The 20,685-nt window shown below is 44.3% G+C and overlaps 3 protein-coding genes across 6 annotated transcripts; 2 read left to right on the forward strand and 1 right to left on the reverse strand.

Moving 5' to 3' along the window:
- Positions 1-795: 795 nt before the first annotated feature.
- On the reverse strand, positions 796-9,056 carry LOC131673190 (stromal interaction molecule homolog). Of its 3 annotated transcripts, none has more exons than XM_058951000.1 (11): positions 8,861-9,056; positions 7,828-8,328; positions 7,567-7,706; positions 7,376-7,495; positions 7,196-7,308; positions 7,010-7,125; positions 6,635-6,948; positions 6,392-6,559; positions 6,057-6,321; positions 5,890-5,964; positions 796-3,248 (listed from the first exon to the last, which is right to left on the reverse strand). In XM_058951000.1, the coding sequence occupies exons 2-11, from the start codon at positions 8,042-8,044 to the stop codon at positions 2,779-2,781; spliced, it is 1,998 nt and encodes a 665-aa protein (XP_058806983.1). In that variant the 5' UTR covers positions 8,045-8,328; positions 8,861-9,056; the 3' UTR covers positions 796-2,778. The 3 variants fall into 3 exon arrangements, with proteins under 3 accessions (XP_058806983.1, XP_058806981.1, XP_058806982.1); XM_058950998.1 differs by having other exon boundaries at positions 5,890-5,967; positions 8,861-9,054; XM_058950999.1 differs by lacking the exon at positions 8,861-9,056 and having other exon boundaries at positions 5,890-5,967; positions 7,828-8,557.
- A 681-nt stretch (positions 9,057-9,737) lies between these two features.
- LOC131673189 (protein cramped) lies at positions 9,738-14,049 on the forward strand. 2 transcript variants are annotated; one of them, XM_058950996.1, is made up of 12 exons: positions 9,738-10,055; positions 10,139-10,586; positions 10,787-11,058; positions 11,145-11,408; positions 11,475-11,678; positions 11,800-11,990; positions 12,062-12,547; positions 12,610-12,774; positions 12,864-13,007; positions 13,086-13,451; positions 13,536-13,649; positions 13,735-14,049. In XM_058950996.1, the coding sequence occupies exons 2-12, from the start codon at positions 10,381-10,383 to the stop codon at positions 13,834-13,836; spliced, it is 2,514 nt and encodes an 837-aa protein (XP_058806979.1). In that variant the 5' UTR covers positions 9,738-10,055; positions 10,139-10,380; the 3' UTR covers positions 13,837-14,049. The 2 variants fall into 2 exon arrangements, with proteins under 2 accessions (XP_058806979.1, XP_058806980.1); XM_058950997.1 differs by having other exon boundaries at positions 10,335-10,586.
- Positions 14,050-17,500: 3,451 nt separating this feature from the next.
- Positions 17,501-20,569, forward strand: LOC131673218 (ETS homologous factor-like). Its single transcript, XM_058951044.1, has 6 exons — positions 17,501-17,694; positions 17,781-17,937; positions 18,191-18,604; positions 18,671-18,751; positions 19,595-19,790; positions 20,193-20,569. The coding sequence occupies exons 1-6, from the start codon at positions 17,653-17,655 to the stop codon at positions 20,302-20,304; spliced, it is 1,002 nt and encodes a 333-aa protein (XP_058807027.1). The 5' UTR covers positions 17,501-17,652; the 3' UTR covers positions 20,305-20,569.
- Positions 20,570-20,685: the final 116 nt, after the last annotated feature.

Raw genomic sequence — 20,685 nt, forward strand, 5'->3', positions numbered from 1 at the left:
ATTTTTATGGTGGAACGATACGCGAATATAAGCAATATCCGAGGAGCGCGCGTAGCTGCGAATGAAAAATGCTTTTCATGATATTTCTTCTCTTCCCTCTGAATCGTACGCTGTATCCGCAATTCAATCCGCTACCGAGTTTTCCCGCGCCGTCGAATAAACTGCTCGAAAGTGCAGGCTTCGTTTTGTAAATTTTGCATTGTTCACGGTGCAACGCCTTGTTGCGCACGAGGAATCGCTCCAGACAATTTGTGAGAAAATTTGCGTGCGAATTATCGCGAACCCACGCGAGAAATCGCAATTCTTTTCACCGCTAACGCGCGAACGCCAAACAATAAGAATACGAGCAAAACAATTGTAAGTTAGAGAAGGTCTGAATGGATTACCGACAATTGTTTTATATGATGTTAAAAGAAAAAAGATAAATGTTCTAAAGAGTCTAGTCTCCGATATGTCTAAGAACAATAAGCTGAATAAAAGAACGTCAATGAGAAAGCCTGTTGCGAGATTCATTGCGCACGCGAAGATCGGCTCTAGTTGCCACTGGCACGCGCCAAAATCACCCACGCCTACGCCTCCCGTGCATTTTCGTTCTTCTTTTCCTTTCTTTACTCCAAACCCGATGGTTGACGTTCGCCGATCGTTCTCTCGGCACTCTTGCAATTATCGCCGAGTTTACGTAATTTGACGACGATTGCGCAGGGACGCGTGCGCCTGGCTTTGTTCGGCGCTCGAATGTGCATGCGCATTGGAAAGAGGTATAGTGCTACAATGAAAAGGAGCGGCAAAGTTCAATTGCGTATCTCGTTTATTCTTGTAAAAGTTCCATGATCGTTTCCCTCCGCTGGAGCGTTTTCTTGTCTCGATGCTGCACATCTACACGCAAGTATGCGTACGAGGGATGATGGTTACCGGCGCTGGAAGTAACAGACGAACGTACGTACCGACACGCGAAATAACACATTTACGACAGAGGACTGCTCGCAGTGCTCTCTTAAGGTTGCCGTCTCTTAATTACAATTAAGTAAACGTAGGTAAGTTCAAATGACAACTGTGATTGTAAAGAATATATATAATAGTAACGTTGATAAAATAATACCCTCATTCTGTTAATCTCTATTATTGATAATACTATCAATGATTTATCGCCTAGATACAAACAAAATTTTCATCACCTTCCGCAAATAAATTAACGTCTAAATCAATACAATATATATATACTTTGTCTTGTTACATTAGAAATTTTCTCAAAACTTGGTATACATCTAATAAAAAAGGTCAGCATCGCCAGCTGGATTCGCCAACTTGGAGCGCTCACATTGTAAAAATTTGTAATAAATATCAGAGTATGTATATAAATATTCAACGGTAAAAGCTCAGAATAAGCCTACATAACTCTAGTATTGCCAATTGCTCGTTGAAGATCGTGCACACCAGGGTGCTTCCGAGAAATAAGCTGTCCCGCGCAATTTCTTCGCCTCGTTACTCGCGCTCAATCACCGCTCGTGATCGCGCGCGTCCATTATGTACAAGTTGCCGTACTTTGGCATTCATTTGAGTAAATCGTAAAAAGCACTTAACATTATGTCATAGCGAAGGGAGTGCGCTTCGCGATAACATCTCGCGGCTCATCGAACAGATAAAACCAAACGAACGACGAGTCGCCGCTCTTCAAATCACTTTACAAATCGACTCGACTACCAATCAACATTTATTTCCTCGTTAACGTTCGCTGTCGCGAGCATGCTGCTCCAAGTATGTTTGCGAAGCATGGGGAACTTGATAGACGTTTTTGCGAATGCTTTGCAATAACAGGCTATTTTCTTGTGACATTTCAATACCAATTGATTTTCGTGCCATTTAATCCGCTAATTTTCAACAAAATTCGATTAACCATCCTTGGACGGATGCAATCGAACGCTTTCTTTGTTAATTTTGGTGCTGTGGACTTTCAATGATATCGTGTTATTGTCCTACTTCGTAAGAATACCGCAGCAGTATCATAACATAATAATTGTAATTAAAACAATAAATAAAACTATAAATATTCTTAGAATAATAAGTGCTGTACAGTAACTAATTTAAACGCGTCTATCTACAGGTCTCAGTAGTAACTCACAACGGAAAAAATATATTTTTACCGAGACGAGATTCTCAGTGGAAGAAATATAAAAAATATATAAGTTTGAATGTTACCTAAAGTGGTTGGTGCCGTGTAATACAACTCGATGATCAGCGTAATGCCGCTCGAGCGTTGCAAGTAAAAAAGAACGAAAAGCGAATCGGTAAGTAATTCGTAAGTCAAAAGCACTGACTTTTAAAGGTGAGAGAGTAATCCAAAGAAGCCTGGCCAAGAAGAAAAGAATAAAAGGAAATCAAACAATAATGAAAGTAGGCTGAAAAGAAATTCGAAGGAAAAGGAAGAAACGATTGCGAATCGAAGCCGAAAGTCGTCGGGAAAAGGCCAAAGTGCGTGAAGTCACTTTTTTGTCGGTAGTTCTACACGGCCGGCGAGAAAGCAATCGTGTAAGTGCAACGTCCGTATCAAGAGAGAGAGAGAGAGAGAGAGAGAGAGAGAGAGAGAGAGAGAGAGAGAGAGAGAGAGAGAGAGAGAGAGAGAGAGAGAGAGAGAGAGGCGGGGAGCGATTAAGTACTGTACTGGTAAGGGGATCGCGCCGCGGCGCGTCTCAGCGTGGCGTCGCGCGGACAGCCGCGGCGAGAGCACTGCGGCGGCGTCGATCAGAGCAGCCGCGACAGTCGGCGGACGACCAGCGAGTATCACGACTTTTTGGCAGACTTGCGGAAGGCCGGGAAGTGGAGCTTGCGACGGCGCGAGCCCTTGCGCTCGTCGTCCCCAGCGGTGGAGTTGGAGTCGGTGGATTGGGCCTCCTCGTCGAGCGACATCACGGGCGGCAGATCGCGCAGCGCCGGCGGTTTGCGCAGCTTGAGGCGCTCGGCCGAGGCCGACTTGACGACCGTGGGCACGTCGTGCGCCGCTGCCGCCGCCGCCTGTTCCAGCGAGTTCTCCGAGTAGGAGCTCTTGGTTAGGTGGAAGGTCTCCTGGGTGGTGTCCTGGCTGCAGCTCCTGGCTATCGGCCTGGCGACCTCGGCGACTAACGCATTCTCCTCTTCGCCCACGGTAAAGTGTACGACCGCCGTCTCGGGTGGCGTGTCCTTGCCGCCCGTCTCGCTGCTCGATGAGTCCAGCGGTTGCGACGACTCCTTCCAGCCCATCGTCTCCTGGACACCTGCGCACATTCACACATCTAGTTTATCCTCAAATGCCTTTTTACTCTGTTCGCGCGAGCTGTCTGCGCCCGAGGCCACGGGAACAGCCGGCTGCTCGCTATCGTCGCAAGCATCGCCAATCGCAAAAGTTAGAACTGCGCATTTGATTGGGTTTTTTTGTTCGTTTGAAAAAAAAAAACAAGAAAATAAGAAAACAAGTAAACCTTCGAGATTAACGGCATTATATGACTCAGCGCGCGCGCTCAAGGATGCGTAGAGGCTTGTTTGATGACTTTTGGTCGCGCTGAGAATTCGGCCGCAGGCTCCAATGCGAATTCGGAAAGCGAGCAAGTCGACTCCTTGAAGGTCGGTAAGGAGCGCGACGCACGCTTATTTTGGCATTACCGCGAGTCGCGTGTGCAAGCCAGCGCTCGTTCTTACGGTATATATGGCGGGCGGATATTTTTATCGGTACCCTCTCGGAGGTATCGGCAACTTGATTGCGAGTCGAGCGAGCGCGCGAGCGATAAGCGCTTCGTCACTGGAGTGAAAAAACAGCGAGAGCGACAAGAAAGCAGTGATGCTAATGATCCATTCCCATTCCCCGAAGTTAAACGCAAAAAATTTAAGGCAATCTACGCGTGATTTTACTACTGCTCGCTATGATAGCAACGCCGAATACGGCGCACTCTACCAAATGGCTCTAGCAGCAAACATGCAAAGATCGTACTGCAAATAAAATTGTTACTTGTGTAGAGTTTATAATATGACGCTGAAAAAACAAACACCTAGTGTAGCTAATGATACATTGCTGCATGCTGCTGTATGACGTACACACATATTGACTCTAAACAAGAGAATTGATAACGAGTGAAACGCGCAAATGAGTAAATTGGGCTAGATTCCAAAGAAAATTAATCAAGCGTTTATGAAAAATGCCGCCGAGATGAATTGACGTTCAAAGTAGGTAATGTTTATTTACAAAATTAAATTTGCTCGCTGAATACGTGTCATTGTTTGTACAATTAATTTATTAATTGCGGCTCTTCTTAAGTATTGATATATATGTACATACATAATTCATAAAATGTAGCATACATATGGAAGATATTAATAAGAGTTTATGTACGCCAATAGGTATATATGTGTGTAATACAATTAATACAATTACAGTTTACAATTTCTTACAAAAAAATATATATATACATGTACATATATACATACATACATATATATATCGTTAATCAACTTCGTAAAGATTCATCCTAAAAATGAAAGTATTGCTTTCCTTCTATCACAATCTACAGTCTAAAGCTCACTAGAATCCGCCATCAATTTGTTATCCTATTTATACAGTTTCAGCGGCTCTTATTTTTCATATTTTCTTATTCAACGAGGATTACGTACAAAAGTCTAATTTTCTATGTACATCATGTATAAAAATGCGTCTTTTAGAGTCTGACAAATGTATTTAACTACCTTGGCTTTGATTTATTTCAAAATGACCCGGGCCACTTATGGTCTTATGAGGAATAAATGCAAAAAGTGGCGCTGAAGTAGTGAGTGCCGTAAGTACTGTTGTTTACTTGTGCAGTTTGGTAAAAAAACATCTCTATATTCAGGTCCACCGTTTTCGCGTTATTGACAAATAAGCTAAGTAGCTGACTTTTACGGATAAATTTAATTAGTAGTTGATAGTAAGTTAGCTTTCAAGTTATATTGATAAAGTAAAGCCATGTGGCCGCTTGGATTTATTATTACTATAATAATTAACCTTAAGAAAAAAACAAATGAATCGAAATATAACGGGTTATCGTAAAAGTGTACGAAATTTCAATTAAGTCCATTCTTACTCGAGCTTTTATAACTTTGTCATTGGTAAATAAAGAGATTCGAAAAAAAGCCAAAAGTAAATCACGTCAAAGCCAGGCTTTGATGTGATAATTCCAAATAAAACTTTTCAAAAACGCATGTGTTAAGGCACAAATGAGAGACTTTTCAAGTCTATCGCATTATTTTACTGCTGACTTTTGCACTATTTGTACTACTTACGTTTCCTACTTATACTTTAATCACTATCTATTATGTTTTTGTATTTTACACTAGCTATATATCTGATCCTAATTTTCTTCAACCACTGCTTACTACGTTTGAAACTAAAACTTACGAAATTCAAAGTTTTCATTAGTTACTCTCATAAACACATTTGCAAATTACGTAACTTGTATGTGTATTTTATCATTAATAAGTAAATCGCGCAATAGTAATCTTTTTTTATAAATTATATCCTCTTCATGTTAAATAACACATAAGATAATAATACAAACATATATATCTAATTATCTTACGCAAGTTCCGTCCAATTTTTAAAATTTATCAAATAAAAATAAATTAAATCGTGATAATCTAACGAATGTATACATCGACAATTACAATCACAATTGAGAAATAAATTTCGTCTACGCTACTTAGTATATTTTTAGAATTGAAAGGACGACTAAAATTTTCTAAGATAGAGAGTCGTTGTGCGATGAACCAAAAACCCAATCAGTGCAAAAAAGCAGTGGCTTCACCAAAGGAATAGTGGAGAGGAGGAGTAACAAGTAAGTTGAGCAAAAATCAGTCAATTGGAGTGGTCATGGCTGTCCAATTCCTGCTTACCTGCTGCACCCGATAAAGACGGCGTGTATATTGAGCTAACATCATCGTCCAAATCATCTTGACTACTCATGCGTCCTGCTGATTAAGGTAGCGATTAATACTTTTTCCTGTATTTGTATTTCTTTTGCGTTTCTCATTTTTCTTCCCATCAAGTGCCAATTACCTACCTCTAAATCCAAGACTCCTGCCGTTAGGTGCTCCTCTGTAAAGCATATTTTCCAAATAAGATAATCCGTTATTATTAATAATATTAAACCCGCATAAAAGTTCGATTTGTTTCCAACGATGCACTCGCTCCTGCAATTCCGCAGTTACTTCGTTTAATGCTGTTCTGGCTTCTACAATAGTTTTGTCAACTTCATCGATTGATTTTCCGTGCGTTGAAACGAAAGCACCAACAAGGCTCGATCTTTTCTTTTTCAGTTTTTCGCACTACGAAATAAACACCTGCAAATTAGAAAAGAGAACGCGCACGAAAAATATGTGAAAATGATGAACTTACAGCTTCTCTCGCACTTTGGAGTTGCTTTTCTGCGAGAATTTTTTTTTTCGTGTAAGATTTATTTTCTATTTCGTGCGTTAGTTGTAACCAATGCTGGAGACCAACTGGAGGAGACCAACAACGATCTTCGAGTTCACCTTCGGCCCTTTGCAATTCTAATTTTAACATCTAAACAGAGTAAGTAAAGAGTATGTAGCACGCACATTTAAGACGTGATGTTTATAATACAAATGCATGACTCACTTCAATTTCTGCCTTCAATTGAGAAACCTCAAGGTCGGATGATGATGAATGTAAGCCCATACTTTCGTCTTTCAAACGTTTCTCCAAATTTTGTTTCTCTGTCGTCACACTTTCTTGTTCCATTTTCACTATTTCAAATTCTTTTTGCAAACTTTTGAGTTCCTGTTCAGCTTTGTGAAGACTTTCCATATCTTTCATCATTCTGTAAAGATCTTTTTGGGAAGTTTTTTTCTGCTGATATGCATACCAACAACCAATAAGTGCTCCAAATAACAAAGTTATCATAATCATGTCCTTTATACTGTGCCCAGAGTCTACAACAAGTAATGATAATTGGCAACTAGAACAGCAGAAAAAATGTAATTGTATTCAAACCTTTTGGAGGTCCAAAAAGGACAACATCCATTGCTTTTAAGGCAATTTTTTGTTTGTGTATTGGATCTTTGATCCCCAAAATGTTACTAAGATAATGCATGTTGTTCACAGCCAATCTACAATTGAATATATAGATTACCTTTGCAAATATAGAGGATACTTCATTAAATAAAGGAATCATTTTACCTTGGAAGTGTAGCCCCTGTAACTCGATGCTGTATGAAGGTAGGAACATATTGTGGAAGTTCTACATTAGTCTTTAACCACTCTGAAGTTTGCTCTATAGTCCAGTTATGAACCTATGAAAACAATGTAATGCTTTTAGCTTGTATGTTACAACATATAAGGTAAGGTGTGATAGTCTACCTCTGATCGGAGCCAAGCTTCCCACAGCTCCCTAACACTGATGTGCATATCATCATTATGATGGAATGCCCGCTGCCTCCTCTCATAACCAGCCTCATATTGCAACTCCTCTCGCAAAAACTAGAACAAATAACGTTGTTGAAGCAGATATCATTAAGACTTGACAACAACATAGTTTAACAGATGCTCACATCATCAGACTCAGACAGGTCAATGTTTCCATTAGCATCATCATCCAACTGACTGTGTAGGGACTTGATGGCTTCTAAGCCCAGTCTATCGTTAGAAGCCATGGTGATGCAGGCTAGGTCATCATTACAGGAGTCAGTTCCTGCAGATTAGCACCAATCCAATTAGTCACAATAGAGCCACACACCACAATCAACACGCGTATAGATGGACACAATTAATCCAGGAAGAGAAAAATTGAAAAGGCAAAATGCACAACTTACGGTCGAGAGATTCGTGGGCAACAGCCTTGGCAAGGCCATCGGTGAGACTGCTGGCCGCAAAGGCGGCTACCACCTTGGCCGAAGTGGCAGTTGGGCTGTTGGATGGCTGGGAGCCAGCGATTTTACCGCCGCTGGAGGAGTCGAGGGCACCGCCCCCAGCGACGACCTGGGCCGTGAGCAGCAGCAGCCAGGCCACCAACTCGCTGCGCATTTGCATCTCGTTTCTGCTGGTAGAGGTTAGAAGAGGCGGCCTCTACACCTCCACCACCAGCACCCGCTCGCCACCGTCGACGTGGTCGTCGTCTTGCTCGCTGACACTACACTGCACAATTTTGCTAGCGATTTATAGCGACGATGACAAAGCTGCGGCTCTACACTCGTGAACAAGTGTCACTCTCGAGTTTATCATTCCTGGGCAGCCCTCTGTCTTGATCTCAATCTGCCCTCTTAATGTGCGGCTGCAACTCTTCTGCTTGTTTATGGGGTCGCACTCTGCACTTTCTGTGACAGACGCGAATAACGAGGATAGAGAGGAGCACAGTAACAACACACAGATGAACACATGCACAGAATGGAAGAGAGAGAAAGGAAAAAAAAGGCAGTCTTGGAAAATTTCGCGGACACACAGAGAGGCGTAAACTAAGTATAAGAGAGAGAGAGAGAGAGAGAGAGAAAGAGAGCGAGAGAGAGAGAAAGATTGTGGCTAATAATAAATGTCGTAGTCGGATGTGCAGCGAGAATGAGAGAATGAGAGAATAAGAGAGAGACAGAGAGAGAGAGAGGGCAATGCGTTCAACTGAGCGCGAAAGACGAAGACGGCGACAAGGTATTAATTGATGAGAAGGGATCGCGAAAGCTGCACGCGGATTAACGAACGATGGAGAAGGAGAAGAAGAGAGACAGAGAGATGTAACTTGTGACTTGAGAGCGAACAAGAGAGGAAAGCTGTGGGGACCTCGCTATGAACATAGAGGGAGGGAGAGAGAAAAACATACACGACACGGGTTACAAATAAATGTGCAGGCACCCTCACCTCTAACCGCGCGACGTCTGGCCGTCAAGGTTAAGTCCGTCCGCTATTGGCTGTCTGTGTGTATAAGTATATGCGTATATACGACGTGGAAGAGCAGTGCTAGCGAAAGCTTCGTCCACGTGCCGATTATTGAGTTGCCAGCGGCTATGCATTGACGAACTTGCTAACCAGAAGGCGGCCACTACGCTGCTGCTGCCTGAGTCGCGGGAGAATTCGAACGGCGCTTCGAGAAAAAATTCGCGACTGCTGCCACATGAAGTGGGGACTAACCGCTAGAGCGCCACGAATCAGATGTTCGTCGTGAGCAACAGAGACAGAAAGTGTAAGAGAGAAAGAGAGACGAAGCAACTCAAGGTTGCACCTATCGTCCGGTTGCCGTCTGACAGGCGACCACGCGCGCGCGACCTAAGGTCTTTGATCATCGCGCCCCGATGCACCCACTGTCGCGAGTGCTATAGCGAGCTCTGCTGGTTTATTTTTGATCGAATAGCCAGATGAGAAAGAGAACGAGAGGATAAGATCTTTACCTTTGATGCTTTGATTGGTATCGATGCGCGATGTCTCGCGTTCCCATCTATACCAGCACGTGAATTTCAACGTTTTGTTAAACTTGATTGATTGCTGCGATCCAATTGCGGAATTTCAATTGAGAAAGCTCTCGAAGCGTTTCTCGAGTGAACATGCATTGTTTGTCACGCTACACTCTATTAAATCTCGCGACTGCTAAGAGCACTTCGCCGCTGAAAACTTGATGAATACAGTGTGTGCGTCTGTAAATGAAGCCGAGGAGTACGGCTATTTCAACCACATGTCGGGATAAATATATTTGTAATGCCTTGCTTTAGCGCACAACAATTATCGTTTATCATAAACTATTTATTTGATCGAGACTTACGTAAGCGACACGCTATCGCGATTCATCAAAAGCTATATAAGTTGAAATCCTTAAATGCGCGGAAAACAATTGTTCATTTGAAACGCGATACTATGAACATCACGCGTGTACAATATTGTGGACTTTTACGAGTGATTAGGCAGATTAGTTTTGGACAATTTTCTATTTTGAATGTACAAATTAAAAATCATTCCACACGACACCCCGTACTTATTCAAGCCTTACAATTCTATTTCATTTTCAAGTAAAAAATTGAGTTCAGGATTTAAGAAATATTGGCTAGATTTGCGAAAAACTTACGTAAGTGGCCTATCATATAATGGTGTGATTGTTTCAATCAAACAAAGCCGTCTAACCCAAAATTAACGCGATTCACTATATAGATATTGCACTATGAAATAGCATACTAAAAAATTTGACGACATATTTTGAACTTCATTGGCAAGCCATGTAAAAAACAATAAGAATGTAACTGATATTTATCGGTTCCGTAAACATAAATTTACTGAATCGATTGATCGAACAGCTTATTTCCTAATGAAAATTTTGAAAAACAATTATTAATTATTCTAATAATAGAAAAGACATTTTGCTGTGAAATGTGCATACCTTTTTTATACCTACGATGCTTTTCGATGTGGTCGAAACTGAAAGGATGAACAGCGAGCGCTCTCATGCAGTCGTCGATAGCAAGCTAGTCAGAAGTCTCATTATAAATCAGATTGGTTATGTTTACATCATACAGTGGTCGCCGTTTTTACGAAAAAAAGAATATTTTTTGTTATGTGATCGCTATTTGCGAAGGAAATTGAAGAGAAGATTATTGACTAGGTAATTTCTCATATTTTACCCAACGAAGATCGAAAATTTATTTCATGATTTTTATGCATAATGTTTCCACTTTCTCACGTTAAAATAAAGACGTTGGACATTTGGCCTTCGCTCATTATATTTGCACTGTCTGTTTACTTTTGATTATAAATGCATTTTGTAATTTGTGAATTTGTTTTCATTTGAATTCAATTATTTAGCATGGCTTCAACAGATATAGAGGTGGACAATCCACCTCTGACTTCTGTTTGTACATCCCAGGAAGATGGTACTTCCAGTTTACCGAAGGAACCAAGTATTTCAAAGGAAGAAAATATTGATGATAAAGAAGAATGTGCCCCTAGTGAAAATACTAGTAAAGTTTTAGATGCCAAAGGCCCGACTGATCTAAAAAATTCCAACGTAAAAATTGTTCGTAGTACCAAGAGAATGAGATTGGATATTGACCTAGGTCATTCTGGTGATAAAAAAGGTTTATTTTATGGAATTTGAACATTAAATTATAGCTAAAACGAAAACATTTTATAATTTTGTAATAATATTTATTTACTTGTATAGAAACTAAAGATGATCCAGAGGCTGAAGCCAAAATGATAAGATCTTTGAAAAGATCTTGTGAGTTATGGTCTATGGAAGATAAAAATACATTTTTTAAAGCTATAAATGAGTTCGGCAAAGATTTTGATGCTCTTCAGAGTTTTTTTTTGATACAAGGGAAAAAAAAAGGACTGAATGAAAAAATGATAAAGAACAAAGAGCAAATCAGACATTTTTACTATCGAACATGGTTAAAAATATCAAAGCATCTTAAATTTTCAGAGGGTTAGTATCATTTTGATAAAGAACATTATTTTTTAATCAGACAATAATGTATGCGCATATATTTAGATGTAAAAAAAACATCTCAAGAGTTATATGGCTTAATTAATTATGGAGAATTGAGGAGGAAGTTACCAAGAATGCATGAAAAAGTTCAAATGAAGTTGAATGAATTAGTTTACTGGGGCTCTACACAAGTACGTTTACGAGGAAAAACAATGAGGATTAAAACCCCAATATGCAGAGCTCTTAGAAAACTGAATCAACTTGAAGGTAAATTATTTTTGTATTGTATCTAATAGAAGTTCATTACTTTTCAAAATTATCTGAGAAAATGACATATGAATGAAGCTGATGAAAAATTTTCTTAATTAATACATTCACATATTATTAGGATGGCAAGAGGATATCAAATTACCTTCTAGAGTGACAATAGAACTGAGGCCAGGCAACAATGTCACTTGGTGGCGTGTACAAGCACTGTCAATGAACCCAAGAGTTAGAACTTTGGTTCCTATTCAGCGTAGACTGTCTAGTATACTGTCATATTTACAGCAGAGATGGAGACCATGGAGGGCTAAAACTGTATCCTTACATTTATACTCATTTAATTTATTTTGTAAATTGATATAATTTTGCCTTACATAGCAATCTAGTCCAATGAAGTTGAAAACTTAGCAAATTCAGAGGGTAAAGGTATACACCTTTTACGAGTGACACCTCCTGAAGGTTGTAAAATAAGCCTGCCAGTGGTTAATTTGGGAGAATATTTGACAAGCAATAGCGTTAGTTTAAATTCTTATGAAAATCGACTTGGACTGAAAAGTTCTAGAACTGAACTGTTAGGTTCAGTGCAGCATGTGAAGGGTATTGGCAAAAAAGGCATAAAGAAATTAAAAGGAGATAAAAGACTGAATGTTCGAACGGACGATGCTCCCGATAATAGTGATATTGATCTTCTGGAGTCAAATGCTACTCCTACTTTGGAAAAACCATCTGTATCTGCTGGAAGCTCAGCAGTAACAGAATCTCAACCAGCCGTGACTAGTGGCTTTCCTGGTAGAGAAACTATTGAGAGAATCAGGCTTGGTTGGAACGTTGAGGAAGCTAATACGATCACTGTCGGAGATTTATTTTTAATGGTAAGAATAATCGATCTTTTGTAACAAAAATGGCAAGTAACGGAAAAACATTATACATGCAGTTTGGACGAGATTCGAAAATAATTTTGGAGTATTGGTGGGAGCAGCTAGCGCGAGAGGTATCGACTGAGAAAACTGGTACGATCGAAAGCCTGCAGAATAACAGCTTGAGCTTAGCTTTGCAAAAATTATTGTCGATAGCTAAACATAGTTACGGCACCAGCAAAGTACGTAATCAAGCAATTAGGCTATTTTGACAATCGCGTTGAGTTTAATAAAATAACATACGACAAAACTTGTTTTGAATTGCGTTCAGGGCTACGACAACGTGTCTGGCAGTAACGAAACTGTTATCTCGTCAAGGATACCTTCCACTCAAGAGTCCACGTTCAGAAGACCTTTGATACCTCAAGCTTACCATAAAATGGGTGCACCAGAAGCTTTTCAAACACAGTTAGATGTAAGATGATGACAACTTATCTAAACGTACAATTAATGAGAGAAAGAAAAGTGATATTTGACTTTTCATTATTTTTAGAAATACAAGTCTCGCTTTTCAAGAAGAGGAAGAGCTATGAGGCAAAGAAACTTAGTTGTCCAGAGAGTACTTCCTAGTACGCCAGTTCAAACGCGCGAAAGTATTATCTACCCCGGAACTCAAACTATCAACATCGACGGAAAAGTGGTCACGATGACTATTATTCCTCCGGCTGAAAGTATCGCTGAAGAGTCTAATCAAGCTTTGGATCCGAATGTGCAAGAAAACACACAAAAGCATTTTCTGGAGGGTCTGGAGGCTAATGGAAAAGCTGACCAAGCTAAAGTTACTCATTCAAATGCCAGTATTACAAGCGCTATGCAAATACTAAATGAAGGAGGGCAACAGGGATGGCTAAGTAGTGATGTATGTACTTTGAAAAACACAGTTTTTCAGTTTGAAAATCTAGATGTTTTTGTCTACGTTATAGACTGACTTTTATCATTGCAGGCCGATGTTTCCCTCAGCAGTTTTTTGGGCCTTTTAGGCGAATCACCTGTGAAAAGTTCTCAAAGAAGTCAGGTTGAAGTTCCTATGGTAGAAATTATAAGGCCACCGTCAGACGTGAGTGACGATACATTTACGAAAAGCTTTTCGTCAATTCGTATGATAACAATGAATGATCGTAAATCACAAATGACATTTACAGGTGGCAAATATGCCTTGCATTATGAGCGAGAGTAGCGTCGATTACACCGGTAGATTTGCAAATTTTGCCTCGCAAATAGCAGCCGAAGAACAAAAGAAGTAAAAATAGAAGAGTAATATGTTCTGATAATCCTCCCGAGGTCTGTGAATATTATATATATTTATTCAACATAGTACGCGAAGAAATAACTTCAACGACGACAAGGATATCATTATCGTAGTTGTGAAAAGTGTTTTGTAAATATTCATCGATGTAAATACGCCTCGTCTAAACGACCACAAACAAAACTGTTTTGTCTTACTATAAAAAAAAGAAAGAAAATTAGCGATTGCCAAATTTTTTAAATGACCTGCTGAAATAATTGTGGGATTTCAGACTGGCGCGTGTGCAGAGAAGCACGTGCCGATAGCGCGGACAAAAATCATCACATATATAAAAAACAGCGTGTGCACGTACGCACGCATTCTCAGTGAGAAGAGCGTATGCGCGTGTGTGCGAGAGCGAAAGAGAGAGAATCGTAATGCCCCACGGCGTTGCGACACGAATTCTGAATGATTCATAAGGCAGTTGAGTTGAGCCGAGTCGACGACGACGTTGTAGACCACGTGATGCCTCGCTCCGACCAATCCGCGATTTCGTTTCGTTATCATCACAACCGCCGAGGCAGTTTTTTCCTCGTTCGTGAGCCGCTGAAGGTCTCCGACATATGAAACTCGTTTTCCAGCTCTCCGACAAAATCGCTTCCAATGAAATCCAACGTGCGAATATGCGCTTCTTCGCACAAGGCACTGATACGGATTGAGAAAAAAAGGGCTTTCCACGGAAAAATGTTATCGCGATCTCATCTTCCCGATAGTTCCCGCTTCGTTTCGTTCGAGCGAGTGTTGTGTTTGGACTAGCTAAATCATAAGGAAAGCAGATTGTTTTCGTCTGGCATTTGCCGATAGAATGAGTACTTTAGGAAACTTATTCCGAGGAGTTCATTCGCCCGATTCGTCGGAGAAAACGCTGATGGGTATTTTTAGAGCATCGGCTTTTGTGATTTTCCTTTTATAATTGGTATTTTCGTACTCGCATGTGTTTTACACCTTGCGCGTTGCCATTTTTCCGAGCGAATTCAGACGTGAAATTATGTAAGATCTGTTCCGCAAAAGGTCGACTTCGTTTTTTTACAATGATAATTTTAAATGTGGAAGGATTCGTAAACGTTATTTATTGCAACGAGTAACACTTCTTGATGTTTTACGAAAAATGTTGAGAAGTATAGATTTAAAATGCTAATTAACAATAATTTCTGTTTCGATTGCAATTTAACGAGTCCTTTTTCTCTTTTTTTCCTGGATAGATTTCGCTCGGTGAATTATTGTTTACTTCTCGATAAAACATGTACCTTTGACTCTGCAAAGCAAACTTCCTCCATATTGATTTTCAAAGAACAAATTGTTCGATCAGTGTTAATGTATACTTTTGCATAAAACGTTTTCTTATGTTGAATACTATTTTCGATGGGGATGGAAAATCATAAACAAGCAAATAGCTAGTTCAAAAGTTCCCAGATATTTCTTTATTTGTTTTTGAAATGACAAGAGGCATGCAAGGAGTAAATAAGTGCGCAATCATCGGCGGTACATCCTTGTTTTGAAAGTTACTTTGAATTTCGTATTGGCATCGAAAGACTATTAAGCGTTCGCACAAACGAGAGCTTAATTGGGAAAAAAGTGCGAAATCAATTTTGCAACGGCAACGTCGCTGAATTGTAATGCTGAAAAGTATTAACTCTAAATCTTGAAGTAATGCGTTTAGTCATAAAATACGCAAGCTAGCGGGTATCATTTGTGCGAACAAGAATTAGGGAATAACTGACTGATGTAATTGCTGATTATAAGAAGCATACTGACACGAAGTTAGCGCAAAAAGATAATGATTCGAAGAATTTCGGTGATGCCCAATGAATTTCAAGCGAAGCACCTTTCTGACATGATGCAGCTGTACGTAATGGTCGAATGGACATGTTTTATCGCGACGATCGACCGTAGCCTTCGTTTGCCTCGCACTCATTTCGAATTATTTAAATAAATTGTTGAAGCCCGGACGAGTCGGATAGAAAAAGCGAATGACAGCGGATCGAGCCATTGTCTATAGTGAAGTATGGGAAAGAAATTCATCGACTCTCGCCGAATTCGAAGCGGGCCAATTGCGAGTCTGAAGGGAAGCAGCTGCGCGTTCAACGCAAACATCTGACACAATGCGCGTGTAGCTATTGTGCTCGCTTAGAAAGGTGTACAAATCGAGCGGCGCTACGTGACGAAGAGGAGCACGTGGAGCGGCTCCGGAGTCTGAAGTTGGCTTATTTGATCTTGGAAAGATGATTGATTGCTCGCTACGAGTGGCTACGTCGGTTGGGGGTGGGGGCACGCACCTCCGCGCATACGCACCGACCGAGAGCGCTGCGAGCCCCGCCGCTCGCTCGCGAAACGCTTGCGGCGTTCCTCGCTCACCGAGATAAGCTTTCGTATCGGCGCTCGGGGGCCGACGGCGACGCTGCTGGTGGCTATTGCCGAACGGTCGGTCGCGCGGCTCGCCGAGCCAACGCAACGCGCCGAGTCGATCGGCGATTCGCGGCGGATAATCGCGAAGCGAAGGCGCATTGTTCGCGACTCGTGTAATCAAGATGGATTGCCAAGGCTCGATGACTAATTGCGGCCCGGAGCACCGCGGCGAAGCATCGCAGCTCGCCGCGGAGCTTTTCGTCCGGCTGCGGATTTCGAAATTGCAGCGATGAATTAGCGGCGAACGGCGCGGGCGTGAAGTCATCGCTAAATCGCGCTCGCGAGCCTTGAGCCGCGCGCGCGCGCCGGCCGATGAATTTTTGCTTGCCTCGAAAGGCAGCGCGCGGCGCCGGGCTCTTAGCGACGGATCGCCGGCGCGCTCGCGCGGCGAAAACGAACGCGGCTCTCGCGCGAGAGGCGTAGCGCCGAGTCCGGGCTCTATAAATAACGGAGACGCCGTTGCGCGCAAATCTGGAATCGCGCGGGCTCGCGGCGATTGGCCGGCGCTCGCGGGAGCAGGGAATTTCTCGCGCGTCGCTGCACCCGCGCCCCCGGCGATGCTCGCGACGACGCTCGCCGTCGATAATGGGCGGCGGGCGCGCGTCACCTCTCTCCTCGGCCGTGGTCGCGCGGCTCGCGACGACGCCTCGGCGCGCCGCGATGAGTCGGCAACTTTTCGGCGCTCCCGTCGAGGCCGACGGGACCGATCGCGTCGGCCTAGCGACGCCACCTATCGATACCGCCGGCTCGCCTGCCTCCCACCTCGACGGCGCGCCAATTAATAGTCAAACAGAGCGTTGGCCAAAATAAAGGCGAGACGTCGGGGCTCGCTCGACGGCCTCGACTGTCGCGCTCGCGGATCGACCCGCGGCTTGCGCAACTGTCTCCGCGGTAGCGCGCGAAGCTGGACGCCGTGGGAGGGAACGGAATAATGACAACCAGCGGGGAAAACTGGCCGAGGCGCGCGGGTCCACGTGCTCGCGGGACGAGCCGCGCCGAGCGAGAGACCTCGGCGGGGCCTTTCACCGCGGGCGACGGCGACGCGCGCGTAGCAGACATCGCCGCGTCTCTGGCGCGAGGGAAGGGGCTCGCGCTCGAGCGCGCTCCCGACGTCACGCGCACACGCATCGGCGATCGACCGTCAGAGAGGCGGCGAACGTCGAGCCGTGCGGACGCGGACGGCCAGCGGCAGCAACCAGCGGCAACCAGCAGCGACGCAACAGCAGCAGCAGCTGTTTGACTTGGTCCTCGGCACGTAGATGCTGTGTCGCGCTCGGAGCGCGGTCCACCGGAGCGTTCGCAAGTGCGCCAAGGTCGCCGCGAGCGCCACTGAAGCCAGCAGCGGCCGCCGGCCAGAGGAGCGGCCAGCATGAATCCCTACGGCGACTTCGACAAGTCGGACATCTCCAACGTAAGTGTTTTCGAACGAGCGGCCGCCGCTGCGGGCCTGCGCCGAGCGCGCAGGACTGCAGCGGGAGAATCTGTTCTCGGGCGCAGGTGGTGATGAACCAGGAGTACTTCCGCACGTACGAGGAGAACGAGGAGCACATGCTGCTCGACATGGACGCGCTGGTGCAGCGCGGCAAGGACGACGACGCGATGATGAGCCGGGCGTTCGGCTACTCCGAGTCGCCCACGAAGAAGTTCGCTCTCGGTGAGTCTGCCCCGCCGGGCGCCGATCCTCGACTCTCGATCGCGCGCGCGCGCGCGGGCTGGCAGCCGGCGACCACTCGCGGCGACCACTGGCGGCGACCGCCGGCGGCGATCCCGGCGCCGATCGCGCCGACTGGTCGCTCGGCAAGATGGCCGCCGCGCAATGGCGCGAGCCCCGGGGCGCGACCTCTTTGGCGGAGGTCGCGCGAGCCCGGGGCCTGAGCGAGCGCGGCGGCGCGCGCTTGGTTTTGCAGCGGACGAGGCGGAGGTGGAGCGGGTGGGCAGGAGCGAGTGGGAGTCGAAGCCCGTGGAGGACTGGTGCGAGGACGACACGGTCAACTGGCTGTACACGATAATCGCCACGATGAACCTGCCGCAGGTGTACGGCACGCTCAACCCCTCGGACCAGTCGCGCACGCTGATCCTGCCGGGCAAGCAGCTGCTCGGCCTCGGCCGCCACGAGTTCGTGGCGCGCGAGCCCGCCTACGGCGACCGGCTCTACGGGCTGCTGCACGGCCTCGCGGTCGCCAACCGTTGCCAGGCGGCCCAGCACTCGAAGCAGCCGCGCGCCGCCCAGGACGAGGCCCAGGCGCCCGTCGGCGCCGGCTTCCCGCGCGCCTGCCACGAGGACGAGCCCAGCGCCGTGAGCGCCTCCAGCAACGCCTCCGGTACGCGCCCCCCGCCCCCCGACCGCCGCCGACCAACGCCTGCTCGCCTCTCCTCTCTGTTCGCAGATGCGGAGTCGGACAACAGCGTGGAGGTGTCCACGAAGCGCCCGCCCGGTCGGCCGAGGCTGCTCAAGGCCAAAAAGAACCGTAAGTCCGGCAACCCGCCCCCGAGCGGCCCGCCGCGATTTTTATTTTGTCTTTTGGATGGCGTGTGCGCAGTCATGGATCAAACTGGGCAAGTTGGCCGGAGAAACCGACTCCTCGTATAGCGTCTGCTTCACTGGAGAGACACCTTGCTTTCGTTAGCTGGCTTCCTCCTCCTCATCCTCCTCCTCCTCCTCCTCCTCCTCGTTCTCCTCCTCGCGCGTTTTACTTCTTCGTCTCTTGTTTTCCGTTAGCTCGCTCGAGACGACCGTACGCGGTACTCAGTGCTCCGAATCGCGATTCCGAGGCACAACCGCTGGCGAATGCGCACCGATCAAGCCGGACCAGCGAAACGATGCGTTGCTCTGACCGCTCGACAATCGATCGATGATCGAGAATCAATGATCCATTACTAACAAAGCCCACGATGCTCTAATAAACTCACGAGGCGCTCACGCATTTCTATAACCTTTTTACCTTTGCAGAGTTCATACTTTGTTTGTAGACGTTCTTAACAGATTTCGTAAGTAATAACCAATTTTGATTCGACTTAACTGCTCGACGTAACGTGCAGCCGTATGTGCTATCGAGCGCACGGATAAGCGTAGCTAGCTGGCGGCGATACGTTGCTTGGCAACGCTCCAGATGCTCATAATGCACTTTGCAACTGAAACTACAGAACGAGGTATAGATAATACGCAAGAAAAATGTGTAACCCAGTGCCCATGACTGAATGTACACACACAAGCACACACGAAAAAAAAAAGAGAAATAACGATCGAACGCGATCCGACACATGTACTCTTTTTATACGAAATTAAATAGAGCCTATCCGCTTCTTTATAGCCACAAGTCAGGGCAAACTTTGGGAATTTATACGGGATCTGCTGCGTAACCGCAAAACCTGTCCCAGCCTAATTTGTTGGGAAGACTATTCGCAAGCAAAATTTCGATTTGTTCGCAGCGACGAAGTTGCCAAGCTTTGGGGCTCGCGTAAGGGTAATACCAAAATGACTTACGAGAAGCTCAGTCGCGCTATGAGGTAAATCCAACATTTTCACCTTCGACAAGCTCGCCCGGAAAACTCAACTCGTAGGTCTCCTCCAGCGGCCGTAGACCGCGTCTTCGTCGTTCGCGCGCATACGCCTGCTCAAAAAGAACAAAAAGAAAAAGAAAAAATCAGTCGAAACTTCGCACCGCCAACCTCGCGTCTTCTTTCATTAATAATACCTCTTGGCGATCACGATTACGACAACTTGTAAAACATGTCATGCATTATTTACAGAATGAAAAAGACGATTCGATGCTTGAAAAGAAATCTGTGAAAAACAACTACAAAAAAATAAAAAAATAATAAGATTTTATTATTACGAGGATTGCTGAGTTTTCTGGGTTACTCAATTGCAAATTTCACGTGTTTCACTTTATTCATGTTTGTTTTCAGGTATTATTATAAGAGAAAAATATTCCTGCCTGTCCTTGGGCGCAGACTGGTGTATCAATTCGGACCAAACGCCACTGGCTGGCAAACCGACAATCCGAATTTCCGATTCTGAACAATGTGCGAATAAAACGAAAGTGCCAAAATTAATTTTTTTCTCGTGTTGGATTTTCAATAAGAGAAGCACGTTGCTGTTATGTCGAATGAAGCTTGTTGATATATATTATTGTTAAAAGAAGACTGACTTTACTTTTTTTTTTTGCTAAAAACATATTCTTCGGATATCTTCTACCCAATAAAACTGAGAGGCAAGATACACCACGAAGCTTAGGATACTTAAAAGAAGACGAGTGAAGAATAAAGTGAACTAGTGTTGTTAAAAGTTTATTTTTATTTTGTAATATATTCTATGTATAATACATGAGTATAAATATTAAGGTCATTTAACAAAGCGAGTTGAAGTTGATAAATCTGTAAACCTTACGCGCTGAATCGA

Source organism: Phymastichus coffea, unplaced genomic scaffold (genome assembly GCF_024137745.1).
Source record: "Phymastichus coffea isolate CEN01 unplaced genomic scaffold, Cenicafe_Pcof_1.1 PCOF00170, whole genome shotgun sequence".
In the NCBI taxonomy this organism is placed as follows: Eukaryota; Metazoa; Arthropoda; class Insecta; order Hymenoptera; family Eulophidae; genus Phymastichus; species Phymastichus coffea.

What these genes read in the sequence shown, in the direction of transcription:
- LOC131673189 (XM_058950996.1), top strand. Translation starts at nt 10,381, where the DNA reads ATGCTTTTCGATGTGGTCGAAACTGAAAGGATGAACAGCGAGCGCTCT. An exon ending in GCATCTTAAATTTTCAGAGG is followed by an intron (nt 11,409 to 11,474) that starts GTTAGTATCATT and finishes GCATATATTTAG; the next exon opens with ATGTAAAAAAAACATCTCAA. An exon ending in AAAACTGAATCAACTTGAAG is followed by an intron (nt 11,679 to 11,799) that starts GTAAATTATTTT and finishes ACATATTATTAG; the next exon opens with GATGGCAAGAGGATATCAAA.
- LOC131673190 (XM_058950998.1), bottom strand. Translation starts at nt 8,044, where the DNA reads ATGCAAATGCGCAGCGAGTTGGTGGCCTGGCTGCTGCTGCTCACGGCC. An exon ending in ACCTGTCTGAGTCTGATGAT is followed by an intron (nt 7,496 to 7,566) that starts GTGAGCATCTGT and finishes TATTTGTTCTAG; the next exon opens with TTTTTGCGAGAGGAGTTGCA. An exon ending in GTCTTTATCGGGTGCAGCAG is followed by an intron (nt 3,249 to 5,889) that starts GTAAGCAGGAAT and finishes GAATGTGCGCAG; the next exon opens with GTGTCCAGGAGACGATGGGC.
- LOC131673218 (XM_058951044.1), top strand. Translation starts at nt 17,653, where the DNA reads ATGAATCCCTACGGCGACTTCGACAAGTCGGACATCTCCAAC. An exon ending in CGCCTCCAGCAACGCCTCCG is followed by an intron (nt 18,605 to 18,670) that starts GTACGCGCCCCC and finishes CTCTGTTCGCAG; the next exon opens with ATGCGGAGTCGGACAACAGC. An exon ending in GCTCAAGGCCAAAAAGAACC is followed by an intron (nt 18,752 to 19,594) that starts GTAAGTCCGGCA and finishes GCTTCTTTATAG; the next exon opens with CCACAAGTCAGGGCAAACTT.